Source organism: Salvelinus sp. IW2-2015, linkage group LG2 (genome assembly GCF_002910315.2).
Source record: "Salvelinus sp. IW2-2015 linkage group LG2, ASM291031v2, whole genome shotgun sequence".
NCBI lineage: Eukaryota > Metazoa > Chordata > Actinopteri > Salmoniformes > Salmonidae > Salvelinus > Salvelinus sp. IW2-2015.
Window position 1 is genome coordinate 33,580,522 of NC_036839.1, and position 16,393 is coordinate 33,596,914.

General features: G+C 44.8%; 1 protein-coding gene across 1 annotated transcript; it reads right to left on the reverse strand.

The window, feature by feature from the left end:
• Positions 1-16: 16 nt before the first annotated feature.
• LOC111978717 (kelch-like protein 9) lies at positions 17-16,147 on the reverse strand. Its single transcript, XM_024008937.2, has 9 exons — positions 15,921-16,147; positions 15,244-15,297; positions 14,392-14,737; positions 13,694-13,826; positions 6,126-6,322; positions 4,969-5,791; positions 4,730-4,843; positions 2,168-2,376; positions 17-1,675 (listed from the first exon to the last, which is right to left on the reverse strand). The coding sequence occupies exons 1-9, from the start codon at positions 15,974-15,976 to the stop codon at positions 1,388-1,390; spliced, it is 2,220 nt and encodes a 739-aa protein (XP_023864705.1). The 5' UTR covers positions 15,977-16,147; the 3' UTR covers positions 17-1,387.
• Positions 16,148-16,393: the final 246 nt, after the last annotated feature.

Below are 16,393 nucleotides of genomic sequence, written 5' to 3' on the forward strand. Positions count from 1 at the left end.
GACTTGAAAATGATGATTCATAGTATGCATTTTAATTTCTTAAAATACACTAGTCATTCATATACAATACAAAATACTATTTTATCAATCAAACATAATTTAAGCCATCATTTACAGTTTGAAAATACAATGCCAAAAGTTAAAAACATAAGTGTTTCACATTAAAGAGCATAGCAGAAGTCACTCAGATACAAAGATAGTTCCAACAAAATAGACTCAAGGAGTGGAAACTAATAGTCAGTCAACTACATGTACAGTCAGTCAACCACATAGCTAAGGAGGCAGTGAGACCTAGGGATTTGAACCAAAATGATTTCCCAATCATTTTGTCCTGAAGAGAACCACTTTGTTGTTGTTCCGTTACACTGTTCTGACCAGAAAAATAAAATCTGAACTGGTTTGAACCCCCCCAAAAAGTCCTGGTTTATATCATTCCTTTCGTTTCTTTTTTAACCTGTGAAATCAACAGTTTTTTTTTACATTTAGCTCATTAAATTACTTCACCAATCAGTGTGGATAGAACAGGCAAACTAGTTGTTTACATGCGTGATGGACAGAAATGCAGCCTATAACGGAAGATGCAACTGATATTTTACGGGTGGGGAGAGAGGGTTGAGGAGGAGGCTTGAAGATCTGGGCATCTTGTTATGACATGCATTATCTGAATTAGGTCCACAGAATTATACCTATGAGTAGCGGCTTGTATGGAGAAACTGACTGTCCTTTGAGCTAGCTTGCTAACAAGCTTGAGCTAGATAGCTAACAAACTCGTGTGCGCAGAGCGGCACCAGAATAAAAAACATCTTACCTTTTTGTAGTTAATAAATCCAACATGAAACTTGATAACTGGGTCTATAGTATCCTTAACTAGCATTGAAAAAGAGAATCCATTCTCCTCTAACTTAAAAAAATCTCTCCCTGTCTTCTGAATCACGTTTGTAATGTCAGAGGGGGGAAGGGGGGGGGGGCAGGTAGCCTAAACACTCAAAATCACAGGCAAAGATTTATCTTGCAGGGAGACACTGGAATATGTTTCTTAGTGACAGAGTGAGGGCTTTGCATAGACACTTTGTTGCATTTTTTTGTGGGACAAGAAAAAAATGCCAGGAAAGTWAAATAACGTTATTAACCGGTTGCCATGCCTTAAAAAATAACGGTTCAGTTCCGGAACAGTATGGATCACTTTCGTTCCCGGTTCCATTTCTGTTCTTTTAAATGTTTTGTTATTTTCCGGTTTTCTGTTGTGTTTCCTGAACCGGTTCCAACCCCTTGTGGGATCTATTTGAGAAATTCTACTGCACATTTTCCACTTCTCCCACAAAAAAGTCACATTTTCCAGCATCACAAACACAGAGAAGCTAAATCTATATGTTCTTGATCTCAGCTTTCAGTTCTTGGCAGTGTCCAGCGGGCACTCCTGCATTTGGCCGTCGTCCACGGCACCCTCAGGCAGATGCACGGTCATGGTGCAGGCCCGGATGCCGCCCAGGGGTTCCAGCACGTTGAACACCCGGTCCCACTCGTCCTTCTCTGGGTCGTAGCGCTGCACGATGTCCACCATGCAGCGGCTGTTCCAGGAGTAGCCCCCAACCACGTAGATCTGGCCCTGGAGCACGGCCACCCCTACATCACTCTGGCCCCGTGGCATGGCCGCCACCACCGTCCACTGGTCCACCTGGGGGAAGATATAAAACGCAGGTCTGAGCTCTAAATGGTCTCAGAAGTCCGCATTTCTCCAAATGCCATTGGTTCCTTGTTAGGTCGTAATTTTCACACAACCCAGAAAGTTCCTAAAACTTTAAGGGAAAGGGGGATACCTAGTCAGTTGTACAACAATGCATTCAACTTCCGCATTTAACCCAACCCCTCTGAATCAGAGAGGTGCGGGGGGCTGCCTTAATCGACATCCACGTCGTCGGCACCCAGGGAACAGTGGGTTAACGGCCTTGCTCAGGTGCAGAATGACAGATTTTTTACCTTGTCAGCTTGGGGATTCAATCCAGCAACCTTTTGTTTACTGGCCCAATGCTCTAACCACTAGGCTACCTGACCATCAAACTCAGGACTTAGTTAAGTAACAGTTAGGATTAGAGTAAGGTTTCGGGAAAGTGGTAAAATTTCTTATCATATTGTTGGGACTAAAATCAGGGCCTTTGCCTTGTTTCACCTCAGGGCTGTAGAATTCACAATTAAGTACGTCATCATAGTCGCTGCTGCCCCGGAAGTGGTTCCCTCCCATCACATAGAGCCGGTCGCCCACTGTGCACATGCAGTGTAGGCCACGCAGTTCCATCATGTCGGCACGGCGACTCCATGCGTCAGTCTCAGGGTCATAACACAACAGCTCCTTCTGGAACGTGTCCCGTGTGATTCCGCCTGTTGGATCAGTGAATTGACATTGGTTTCATTATTAGATACTGTAGATACTATGACAACATGTTTACTAAAATATTATTTTATGTCTACAAACTAGTATACTATGGTTTTAATAAGACAAACATTTTAATTTCAATCCATAAACCATGGTCAGAGAGAGTTTATTAGCTACTGCTAAATCAGCAGTTACTCTTTTTGGGGTCCACACAAAACATTAAACAGGACATAATACAGAGCATTAATAGACAAGAAAAGCTTAAGGACAGAACTACATAAATGTAAAATAAGAATACATTCATATAAGTATGCCTTAACATTCCATGCATCATATGCTCATACTCATCAATGTTAACGGCAATACTGCAGCCATTCATTTTTTCTCCTACTTTCTAAGCAGGCCCTGATATTCTATTCTCACAGCACCAGTGTTCTGTAAACAACAGAAAATCTCACAACATTAGGAAGACACACTGTTTCACACGATCGGTGTCCTTGCTGCTTGCGTCTGACGTCAATACTATGCATAATCATGTGAAGTTCCAACGAGGTCGTTGACTCCAGCTCACTTCCCCTGACTTTAACAGATCCATGGAGTTCAAGGGCAAGGCAGTGTAACTTTGGTAGTAAATGTGAAGGATGGACCATGAGAAGGAAAGAATGATGATGTAGGGAACTGAACTGTGAGCCGGTGGTCAGGTGTTTTCCTACACATACTGTCAACCACCAGCGTAGAGTGGGATAGGAGCAGTAATGTGAAAACCAGAAATGTTTGGGTCTGAACAGGAAGGACGTGGTCTGGTGCTGCGAGCTGCAGAGAGCTGTGGCCATTACCCAGGCTCCCAGTGTCCGGTCTGGAGTGTGAAGTAACGAGCTCTGCTGGTCGGCTACTGTATAGCAATGTAGCAGTGCCGAAAGCCCTAGTCTGCCCTAGAAAGCCTATGTAAATTATGATTGCCAGAACGGCCAAACACAAAAAATGTAGATGACCGTTTTGGCCTCTAAAATGTGTTTATTATGATCAAGTTTGATCCCCACTGTGAATTATTTTAAAGTTCGCTAGAAATYGAGATATTTAATTAAATGGTGATCCATTCTGACTACTACATTTGTAGTCACACAGGTCCACATGCTGAAACAGAACAATCACGGGCAGGCAGGCTACGAGGAGACTCCCGGTTGACTCTCTCAGGCAGGATGAAAACGACTACATTGACCATGATCCTTTGCTTGCTAGGGCCACTTTCATCATGATCCTTTGCGATTTTTTTGGTGCCATTCAGCCCACATGAGGTTGGTGGCACCTTATTTGGGGAGGACGGGCTCGTGGTAATCGCTGGAAAGGTATAAGTGGAAAGGTAATAAGTGGAAAGGTATTAACAACATCAAACACATGGTTTCCATTTGTTTGATGCTATTCGATTTKCTCCATTCCAGCCATTATTATGAGCCAACCTCTCCTCAGCAGCCTCCACTGATTCAGCCCCATTCAGCAATATGGTGGCTTCAAATTCAAATACTTCCGGCTTTATGCGCAATCGGGAGTTTTCCATAGGAATACATGGATGGCGTCAGCGCTATCACTATCTACTGGTTTTAATGTCTATGCCATTAACCCATTACCAGAGGAGGCTGGTGGGAGGAGCTATAGGAGGACATGCTCGTTGTAATGGCTGGAAGGGAATAAAGGGAACAGTATCAAACATATGGAAACCACGTTTGACTACATTCCATTTATTCCATTCCAGCCATTACAATGAGCCCGTACTCCTATAGCTCCTCCCACCAGCCTCTTCTGCACATTACACCCTCCTCTACATGTTCCATAACACCTCCAATGGAATCCACCTGCTTTTTGGGCTCAAACTACTAAACCACTGTTTAAATGATTGCAGATTAAAAATGATACATTTTCTACATGCACTTTCAAAACATGCGTTCAGAATAAGCTGTTTTCTGGCTGTCTGTGTGCAAGAAATTTACACAATTGCTCTTCAGAGAGCTGCGGTTAACCTCGTCGGAAAATAAGTCTACTCTGACCCATTTCAACCAAAGGTCTTTGTGTTTCCTGGCCTTCATAGTTGCTAGGAGACCGACATAGAAATCGACCAAGATGAGAATGAGAACCTTCCAGAACTACTATGTTTTATTAAAGTCTATCAAAGTTGTTAATTGACAAGAGTGGATTAAAACATGTAAACAACACAGCCTTTGTTTGAATTCATTAACTCAAAACCTCTCCAGTCTGAGCTGATTTTATCAGGACAACAATCACAGTCAATTCAGGCCTTCACATTGTAGGTTTTAACAGTTTGGTAAGTTTGTATTCTAACTACCAGTGGTCTGAGAAACTCACCTGAGACATACATCAGGTCACCATGGACTGTCCCAGCATGCCCGTAGTGGGGGTCGACCATGGGCGACACGAATGTCCACTCGTTCCTTCTGAGGTTGTAGCACTCCACGGTGTCTGAAGGAGTAAAAAACATAACTTCACTCAAGATACACCTTAAAGATCCTAATCCCTTGGAATTTATTGATATTTCTGTGTAACAGATTGCAGTAAAAACCTATCCAGTACACTTAGTGACTCACCGATCTCTCCTGAGGCGTTCCGGCCCCCAACAGCATACAGCTTCCCTTTCAGGGTGCTCAGGTGGAAGAAGGTTCTCTTCTCGTTGAGCGAGGCCACCTGCAGCCACCGGTCGAAGCGCGGGTCGTAGAGGTAGGCGCTGTCCACCGCCGTCTTGCCCTTGGTGTCGTAGGTGCTCTGGCCGCCTACGATATAGAGAAAGCCCCCGAGCAGGGCCACGCCGTGCTGGTAGCGGGGAACCTCCATAGGCCTCAGCGCCCTCCAATGGCCGATCTCCTCATCATACAGTCTCAGCTCCCTGCTCACCACCAGCTGCTGCCTCATCACCCCGCCCAGCGCCAGCAGGTGTTTGGCGTCCGACCGGATGCGTGTGCGCTCCGTCTGTAAGGAAGGCTGGAGGAAGGGCATCATCTGGTAGTTGCTGGCCTCTAGCAGGAGGTTGACGCAGGCCGTGTCCGAGCGCATCATGGCCGCTCCGCCGTCATCGCGTCCCTCATCCTCCTGGGAGATCTCGAGCAGCTCAGTGGGGGTCATGAGGGGGAAGCGGACCTGGCGCATCAGGGAGTAGGCGGCAGAGCGGCGGGTGGGGGGGTCGTGGTCCAGCCAGGAGCGGGCGATGCGGTACAGCTCCATCTCAGAGAAGCCCTTGAGGCTGTCACTGGCCAGGGCATTGGCCAGGCTGGGCTGAGAGAGCTTCAGGTAGCGGCCAGACTGTAGCAGCGCTGACAGGTTCTGACATACAAACTTCCCAATGTGGGCCTGTACATCCTCCAGGAGCAGGTCCCCGGCGATGCGCTCCACCTCCACACAGTTATCAATGGTGATCTGCCACACAAACAGGTAAACAGACAAGACTGGATGAACTTGTGAAGGGTCTCCTGTCTTTACATTGGCCAAACTTTCCAATGTCTCTTCAATCCACCCATCCACCTGCCCATTGTTTGTGGGGCGGCAGGTGGTTAGCGCTTTGGGCCAGTAACCGAAAGATTGCTGGATCGAATCCCCAGTGGGTTAACAAGGCAGTTAACCCACTGTTCACCGGTAGGCGGTCATTGTAAATAAGAATTTGTTCTTAGCTGACTTGCCTAGTTAAATACAGGTTAAATGAAAAATGTAAAAAAATATGTTTCAGTACCAGTAGGTAACCGGATTCACTAACCTCAGTGCTGAGCAGCTTGTTGCAGAAGCCGAGGACGGGGAGGACCTGGAGGAAGTTGGCAGCCTCCAGAGTGTCCTGCAGGTTGGCCATGCTCAGACTCAGCCGGGATGTGTAGATGAACTCTATGATGTTCTTCAGACCTGTTTTACTCACACTATGGAGCTTAATCTCCCTCATATCCTGTTCTCTCATACCCCCTAGAGAGAGGGAGCGAGGAAAAGGGAGAGATATAGAGTGTGGATGCTGTTACAGTTAATGGTGTAAGAGTGCAAGTATATTTTAACATAGTGAGATGTAAAAAGAGGACGTTTTAAGTCAAGGTGTCAGTGTCCTTGTCTGGAATTTGTTCCTTACCACATTCACCTTTATGGTGGTTGGTCTGAGTGGACGTGATGAGTGCAAGTACAGTAAGAGAGAGACTTTCATTAGCTCAGCCCTGAACTCGTCTGTGAAACAATCTTACATACTTAGGATCATTGATCCTTTGGGAGCATATGCCCTGACAAATCCTCTCCACCACACATTGTAAAACAATCACCAGTAATTCAAAGGGCACTCGCACATCTGAGCTATCTTTTTGGCAGGTGCATGGTAACAGTTGAATAAAATGAGAGAAAAAAGAAGGAACCCGCACACTGCTCTTGATAGTATCACTGATCTTTAATAAACTGTATGTATCGGCCTCACGGTCTACGTCAGAGCTTTGGTGAGTTTTTTAAATTAGCGCCCTTATGTAGACCTAGTCCCACCCACATTCGTTCCACGCGTCGAATGGGGTTGAAGTCGAAGGAAAACAAATAAGTGCTACCAAATATAACAATATGCATTTCATAAATATTCTTATAAAGTGTGGACATAAAACACGTCTGTAAAACCACAATGAGGACATCGACCTACCAAGCAAGTTTTCATAAATCATTGGGTACAGCGCAAGAAAAACGTCAGTGTAATCTGAAATAGGGGCATAATTCATGTTCAAATTTACAGCATAACATACATTGGCATTTCATCATTAAGACCTTTAGGAAATAATGTCCGGAGGGTGAACATCCAAAAACATCATCTTTTGCTCAGAGTATTATTTATATCACGTCCCCTATCTGATATCTTAACTTTCTCTATGCCACAAAATCTAAAAGGTAGAAAGGTCATGTTTTAGGTCATTAAAATGTACTGCGACTGGATAATCCCTGTCGTTTCTCCTAATTTAACTTTTATGTTTTTTTTTATGTTTTACCGGCATAGCAGAGCCCACATTGACATTTAATCATGTAAATAACATGGGTGGTGGAGCACGTAATAATGTAATTTATTTGGAACCGTTTTCCCGTGTGTGGGTGGCAGAAATATTAACACTTCATCATATTGTTGCACTGTGCGCAACCTCTGCATTTATAGCTTCCGTTCGGAAGAGGGCGTAAAAGAGCCTGGCTGATTTTCTTTTGTGGCTGGAGGTTCAGTTGGCATGGACCAATTTATTGCGTAAATTGCGATCTCTCCTATATACAACAAGTAGTGGATTCTTAAATTCAGCAGGCAAAGCTGGGTCCGATGATAAAACATGCCAGTGTTTCTTGACAGCATCTCCCACGTTTTGCGAGTTCAAAGTATATGTGGTTGTGAACATTACAGAGTGTTCTTTAGCTCTAGTTGGTCTTTTTTTGTAGTAGTTCATCTCGTGTTTTCCCCAATGCCAAATTAAGAGCTTCATCCACACATTGTGGAGAATAGTCTCTTCTTAGAAACGTATTGCGCATCTCCGCTGCTTTTTCTAGATAGTCCTCTGTGGAGTGGCATATCCCGAGCAGTCTGAAAAACTGGCTATGTGGAAGTCCTCTTTTTAATGGCTCAGGATGGAAGCTGTCCCCCTGTAATATAGTATTTATGTCYGTTTCTTTTCTATACATAGCTGTAAACAGGGTTCCATTTGATTTCTCAATCCACATATCGAGGTAATGAACACGTTTAGTGTCACATTCAATAGTGAATTTGCGATTGGGGTCAATGTCATTGAGTAATGCCATAAAGTCTAACAGCTCTTTTCCCGTTCCTCCCCATATGCAAAAAAATGTCGTCAATATATCGATACCACTTCAGGACTTTATTCAAAAATAGATGTTCGTTTTCATTATTAACAAAATAAAAAAAGACCCACATAAAGGACCGAGGTAAACACAGACTCTGGTTGGATATTCGCCTGTAGTTTTCCTTACGTCCACCAACAGCAGTTAGGGACCGTCAACATAGTGACAAATCTCATTTTTCAAATTTTAATAGCTCTTTAACCTTTACTCTTAAAACTTTCAAAACTGGTTCTAGCTAACCCGATGGCATAGACACATATTGCACACACTTTTTTTGGTCGATTTACATCTCACACTATTTTAAATTATTTCAATAGCTCCTTGGTCATGTGACCTACTGACTTCAAACAAGGTTCAGAATGTACACTCGGTGGGCCTACACATTGCACACCCTTTAGTTTGTCCATTTTCATCTCTCACAATTTTACATGAATTTTCAATGTTTTTCAATGTTTCTAATTTCAATAGCTCCATGGTCATGTGACCTACTGACCTCAAATTACTTTCAGAATGTCCACGGACTGGTTGAGATGGGCGCCGCGAGGCATCCAGTGTGGTAACACAACCGATCCCGGAGAAGTTCTCTTTTCTTTGTGAAGGGCAGGACGCCCTGGAATGGGTTCGCCGCGAGAGAGGGGCCCAAGCCCTGGAAAGCGTCACGGTTTCGGCGGCGTCCGGTGAGCTCTCSCTGGCCCTTGAAAATCCGGGGGAGACGGTGCAAATCTCACGCCCGGGCGGTACCTATATCCGCAGCAGGTCTCCAAGGGGAACAGCCTCTGGAATGTTATAACAATGTAGGTAAGGGAAGTTGGCAAAAAAAGGTCTGTAACTCCGGAATAAGGATTGGCTCTAAGGGCTGGGTTGGTCGGGCTGGGGTGCGAAGCAGGGCTGGGCTAGAGCCGCGGCTAGGGGAGCAGTCGCTCCGTCGCCCTCCTCTCAGCACCATTGGAAGTTTGTTATTCGGCCCATCTCACGGTCTCTCGTGTGGTCTCGCAAGGGGCTGCGTGCGGGGGTTCGTCAGGGTGGTGCCCGTCGGCGGACCGAAGGCGGACCGGTGGGGGGTTGGGTCCGGCGGCGGCAACTCTGGACACACGCCGGGCCCTTCTCGCGGATTTCCCTAGCTACGACGCTCGCCGGCCCCACACATTGTAGGTGGGGAGGTCTCCTCTACGCTCACTAGACTTGAGGCGGAGACTAAACCCATTGGTCCCACAGTGATAGGGCATTGCATGGATCTGGCTCATGCCCTACGAAGTGGGGAGAGGTATCTCCAGCTTGTCTGGGGAGGGAGGCCTATATCTGATGTGGTACCATCCACGCCCATTGCTTTGCTGTGGAACCATAAAACAGACGGAAGAAGCCTTGGTTCCCACTGGGCACGGATCACTGAATGTCAACTTGATGAAATTCAAAGGAGCGTACCCACCTGGCGCGGTCGCACTCAAATCACTCGTGGGGTGACTGTGACCCCCTCATGTCAAAGTGAGGAATATCAATGAAGCGCTGGTGAAGGTGGTTCCTATGGCTCTGTCCCGGAGGGCTGACTGGGCAAGCAAATGATTTAAAGGGGATGATTATTTTCTGTTGCTTCTTCCGACACCCGGTCGATGGTGCCGCTAGATACTGCGAGGAGTATTTGCTTCTCAAGCCTATAAGTATTGCGCTGGCACTTGATGTTGATTGGGTGTATAAACCCAGTTACAGTCCGCTGAAGGTTAATAGCGGCAACTGATGTCCAGTTTGTAAGACAGAAAAGCCTCTGATGATACCACCGGTCGTGACTTGAATGGATGTAAATTTGATGATATCTGACCGTAGCATGCAACCCTTCACATTCGCACTCAAATCACCTTCGGGGTGGCTGTGACCCACTTATGTCAAATTGAGGAAATTCGATGAAGCGGGGGAAAACGGCGAGACATAATTAAGAGTCTCGAGGTAGCCAAATGCCTCGTCACCTAATTAATGATGCGCAGTCCTCTGGTGGGACAGTGAGTCAGGTTGGGACTCGCTGTGGAAGTCAAAAGGTCACCAGGTGCACGAGGAGGCCTCCCCCAAGCCGGGGGGCACTCAGAGTCCGAGTAGGGGCGGCCCGGACTCAGGGGTTGGGGGCAGCACTCAGGCCATGGATGTTGGAGTGGGGACTTAGTCTGTGAGCAGAAAAAAGAGGGTGGGTCACCAGGAGCACAGAGCCTGTTACGGGTTACCGGGTGCACGTGGTTCCTGACAGCGGGACAATAGACGTTTTAGTAATTCCAGGGAGTAAGCTATACTCTAAGGCCAAGGGAGAGGGGTGTTGGCCGGGTAAGGAGAGTAGGTGTGGAGGCCTGAAGGGCTGTAGTTCCAGGGAGAAAGCTATACACTCTCAGGCCCAAGGAGAGGGCAGGCAGGCGTGCAGGGAGTGTAGGCCTAGAGGCCAGGAGTCAGAGGTCACTAGGTCAATGGGGGCCTGCCTGGAGGTCAGGAAGGCCCCAGGGAGAAGTCCCAAGTGAATAGGTGTGTGAGTGACACTGTCCTTCACGGGGGCAGAGCAGGCAAATTAATGTAAAATCAAGTGAGATTAAAATTGACAAACAAAAGGGTGTGCAATGTGTAGGCCCACTGAGTGTACATTCTGAATATTGTTCGAAGTCAGTAGGTCACATGACCAAGGAGCTATTGAAATTAGAAAGTAGAAAAATTGAATGTAAAAACGTGCAAGATGAAAATGGACAAACTCAAGGGTGTGCAATATAGAAGGGTAGTCAGTGGACATTCTGCACCTTGTTTGAAGTCAGTAGGTCACATGACCAAGGAGCTATTGAAATTTAACATTTTGAAAAATTAATGTAAACTCATGTGAGATGAAAATGGACAAACTAAAGGGTGTGCAATGTGTAGTCCCACTGATGTACATTCTGAACCTTGTTTGAGTCCAGCAGGTCACAATATCAAGAAGCTATTGAAATTCTAAAGATTAAAAATTAATGTAAAAATGTGTGAGATAAAAATTGACTAACTAAAGGGTGTGTAATATAGAAGGGTGGTCAGTGGACATTCTGAACCTTGTTTGAGGTCAGTAGGTCACATGACCAAGGAGCTATTGAAATTAGAAACATTTGAAAAGATAGAAAATTCATGTAAAATTGCTTGAGATGAAAATGGACAAACTTAAGGGTGTGCAGGCCCACTGAGTGTACATTCTGAACCATGTTTGAAGTCAGTAGGTCACATGACCAAGGAGCTATTGAAATTCAAATATAAAAAAGTTTGTACTTCGTTTACGTTCTCTAATTCAACTAGGAATAGAAAATGTTGCTCACATTTCCACATGTTTATTAGCTTTTCAAAGCTAATTAAGGGTCAAATAGTGAACATAAGACCTGTGCAATGTTGTGCGCAATTTTTTCAACATCATGACATTTATTTGGAGTCTGTGGCTCAAGTGGTTTGAGAGCTATTCAGGATTGAAAGCACAAATATCCGTTGAATATCCAACCTGAAACTGTCTTTACCTCGGTACATAAAGGTTAGCATAGCTCGGAGCGACTGTGGAGCCCATCTATGTTCCATTCGTTTGGAGATAGTGTTCATCATCAGACCTGAAATAGTAAGACTCTCGACATCTAATGTGACCAAAATACAGTCTTCTCTTAAACCCGTTATTAGTGAAATCTTGTTTATGAAGTCTACAGAGTCTTTCACATATGATGGCAATGCTTGCACATAAATTTAAAAAAAAGAGTCACGAAGTTCGACAATGGCTCTAGCATTGAGTCTATTCCTGCAACCACTGGTCTGCCTGGATAATCGCCTTGTTGTGTTTTAGGTTTGTGTAATTTTGACAAAATGTACAGGCACGTGTGGCACATTTACAGCAAAGGTATTCATATTCAGGTTTTGAGATAAGGTTATTTAATATGGCTTGCTCCAGATTAGAGCATATATCCCTTTGGAACACCTGTGTGGAATCAACACTCCGTTTTCTATAGAAACGTTCATTACTGAGTTGTCTCTGAATCTCTTCTTTGTATTTTTCATAGTCTAAAACGACAACAGCACCCCCCTTGTATGCAGGTTTAATAACCAAAGATGAATCTTTCATTAGTTCATTAAGTGCCTGTTCTTCTGTTCTAGTGAGGTTCTTCTGAATGTAGTTTGTTTTTCTCGTACATACTGATGTAACCGATGTGAAATCGCTAGCTAGTTAGCGGGGTGCGCGCTAATAGCATTTCAATCGGTGACGTCACTCGCTCTGAGACCTTGAAGTAGTTGTTCCCCTTGCTCTGCAAGGGACGTGGCTTTTGTGGCATGATGGGTAAGGATGCTTCGAGGGTGGCTGTTGTCGGTGTGTGCAGAGGGTCCCTGGTTCGGGGYGAGGAGAGGGACGGAAGCTAAACTGTTACATTGGTGCCGTGACCCGGATCACTGGTTGCTGCGGAAAAGGAGGAGGTCGAAAGGGGGGTGAGTGTAACCGATGTGAAATGGTTAGCGAGGTGCGCGCTAATAGCGTTTCAATTGGTGACGTCACTCGCTCTGAGAACTTGAAGTAGTTGTTCCCCTTGCTCTGCAAGGGCCGCGGCTTTTGTGGCACAATGGGTAACGATGCTTTGAGGGTGGCTGTTGTCGGTGTGTGCAGAGGATCCCTGGTTCGAGCCCAGGTTGGGGCGAGGAGAGGGACGGAAGCTAAACTGTTACACTGACATGGCATCTTGTTCGACTATAATTGAGGAGTTGTTAACCATAGGACAGAATTTGCTTTTGGGCTTAAAATGGGTACCAGTTCTTTGTTGAGTTTCTAGGCACGAAACAGTGTTTTGAGAAAACACGTGCTTAAGTTTACTTCTTGCGAAAGAATATAAACAGATCTACTTTCGTATCAAATGGTTGGTCTGTACATGTAGGTACAAAAGAGAGGTCCTTAGATAAGACTGAGATTTGCGTGTCAGACTTTTTTGGAGAGGTTAATTACCGCGTCCTGCTGTAGCTCCGTGTCCACAGCCTGTGTTCCTGGTCCCCTCTTTGACCACTTGCCTCTCCCACATCTTTTCCTTCGTGGAGCCTTGTTGTGCTGCTTTCAGATTACCCTGACGTTTTTCTCGCGCTGTACCCAATGGTTTATGAAAACTTGCTTGGTAGGTCATTGTGGTTTTACAGACGTGTTTTATGTCCACACTTTATAAGAATATTTATGAAATGCATATTGTTATATTTGGTAGCACTTATTTGTTTTCCTCCGACTCCAACCCCATTCGATGCGTGGAACGGATGTGGGTGGGGCTAGGTTGAGTGTGCTAATTTWAAAAAACTCACAAAATCTCTGAGAAGGACGTGAGGCCAATACGTTAAGCTTATTAAAGAGCAGTGATACTATCAAGAGCAGTGTGCGGGTTCCTTCTTTTTTCTCATTTTAAAACAATCACCAAATAATTTGACATATAAAAATATATTGACATATTGCATGAATTGAAAGCCCTCTTTGAATGTTATTTATCACAGACTAACCAGTGAACATGGCTTTGAAGTAGTCGCTGGCAGAGGCCATAATGACTCTGTGCACGGGGAAGGTGTCACTGCTGTCCCCAGGCACCAGGATGACATCACAGAGAGTCTCATCACCACGGAACAACTCAAACCCCTGGAAGGAAGAATAACATTCATCTTCCATCAATGGTCTCGATCCGCTCCATGTTAAATGGTTTTAGCAACCATTCAGATAGATTACTGAAATAATCGTCCTAGGATTCTTATACATCTTGGCAACCCTCACAGCTAAATAATCCTACAAAAAAATGACTATAGTATACTATAATATTTTTTATATGTAGTATTTACTGCAGTGTTTTTGCGGATATGACTGTAGTATACTGTAGTATTTACTGTAGTGTATTTGTTGGGATATGGATATTGGGGAGGGAAATGGGCGGGGTATATGCATATTAAACATTTGCGTATCAGTACAGTGTGTAGTATAGTATTCTACAGTATACAACACAATTCTACAGTAAGCACTACACGATCGAGGGATACGACAGTGTATAGTATAGTATTTCACAGTATACTACAGTTTACTACAGGACACTATAGAATTTTATAGTAAGTACGATAGTATTCTATAGTAAAATGTATTATTTGTTATGTGGGATAACCCTATTACACCTTTAATATCTCTGCCTGGTGTATGAGGGCTGGTTGGGTTGTACCTGTAGGACTGTGGTGCCATGCTCATTGCTGCTGAACCACCTGGTTAGAGGCCTTGGAGGGAGGCTTGGCTTCAGGCTTATATCAGTGGGTTTCGGGGGAAGCTCCAAGGGTTTAGGGGCTGGGGCTGTAGGGGTTGGAGGTTTCGCTGCTGGGGGAGTGGGACTGTCAACTGTGGCCGTGACTGGGGCCGGGGCTGGGGCCGGGGCTGGGGGCGGAGATGTGGCTGAGGGTTGGACAGGCTGTGGTGGAGGTCTGGGTGGCTCTCTAAGAGAGCCTCTGCTCCCCAGACGAGACAGTCTCCTGTGAAACCTCCCCTGCACACTCTCCTTCTCCTCTCCACTGCCCCTGGAACACAACGACAGGGGTCTGAGAGCTGCTGTATCATCCTCAGCTACAGTATAAGTTAACTCCACCCTTTATCACATTCATCTTTCTATGACATTGTTTTTCACATAAACTCATATCTTCAGTGCTGAAAAGTGCATTTATTGGATTTTTGTCCGTTTACATTAAGGTTTACAGTGGCTCGTCTTTTGTATTCTCACATTGATTCATATACAAAAATCAGGGGCGCAACTTTGGTTTTAGAAGTGGGGGGGGCATAATTATAATAMWTTTTTTTATCCAGTCGGATAAACACTCCAAACAGCCTACCCGACCGCTCGGAGGCGTCTGCATGGCCCTAAAGCACACCGTTGCCTCATTTTGTATCACATTCCAGTTATAAAACTGGGGGGGGACAAAAATTGAATTTCAGAATGTGGTGGGGACATGTCTCCCGTCCCCAGTGAAAGTTGTGCCCCTGACAAAATACTTAAACCTAAAAATGACAAATATTCGGATCAGCCTACCCCATCTCTGTTGGTGTCTTGCTGGATTTCCTGCTGCCCCTCTGTGAAAGGTTCCTTAGAAACAGAGAGATGAGACAAAACTAAAACAGGGCAGGATTAAATTGATGTTTAGTCTGTCAGTACAATATACTTTTCTATTCTCTCTTTCAGAGCCTCTTCACTCTGAACAAGCTACAATTTGGGAAATGAAACAGTTGAGTATGTCTTTGTTTCATACATAGGTTGTCTGGTACTCAATGCTCTATAGTATGACTCACTTCATCAGAACAGGCCCAGGGCTAGAGGTGCATGTTTGCAATGTGGGGCTTTCTTGATCATATCGTTACCATACTGTCTCTGTGTTAGTGTATACATGTACGTGTACGCTGTAAATGTTAAGACATTCCTGTAACTTCACACATTCCTGTAACTTCAACATTTATGTGGCAGTATGTTGCTATGGTGTAACTTCAATACTTCAATACATTTTCTGATGTTTCTAGTGGATTACAATAGTATTTTTTACATCTAACAGTAGCCTCTGAACTCTGAACTTACACCTCACTGCATATTCATAATTTCTGTTTATATTCTATTTTTGGATCATGGATGTTTCTGTGCAAGACTTTGTGCTCTATATCAAGTGTACACACTTTACACTTGCATTAACAAACATGAGAGGAAAGGAAGGAACCTACCTTGAAGTTATTATTTTCAACAGGTTCTCCCTAACCGGRCGGCCTTCTTCCGGCATACACACATAACCAACATACAGCAATCTGTTTAATGCTTTACAGATCACTAAATGTCTTCCTGCAGCAGCTGGATGCAAAGTGGAACCGTTATGTAGAGCGTGGTAAACAGCAGCACAGTCAGTTTCTCACAGCAAACCGAGAGCTCAGCCACTTCCTGTGTCAGTTCTCTTTCTTGCTCATTTCGTYTAACCCTCCCCACCCTTATTTTGACACATTAGGTGTTGTAAAGACAGATGCAGAGATGGAAGAGAAAGCGAGACATCCCACATGCAATTTTTTTCTGGTTCATATAAAGACAATGAACTAAGCAGACCAGACTCAGCTGCTAATGCATTGGTGCCTATGGGAGAGCCACCCCCCCCTAAGCAGACCAAAACTGACATTTTCTTTCATGGTAAACGACCTGGCTGGGACAT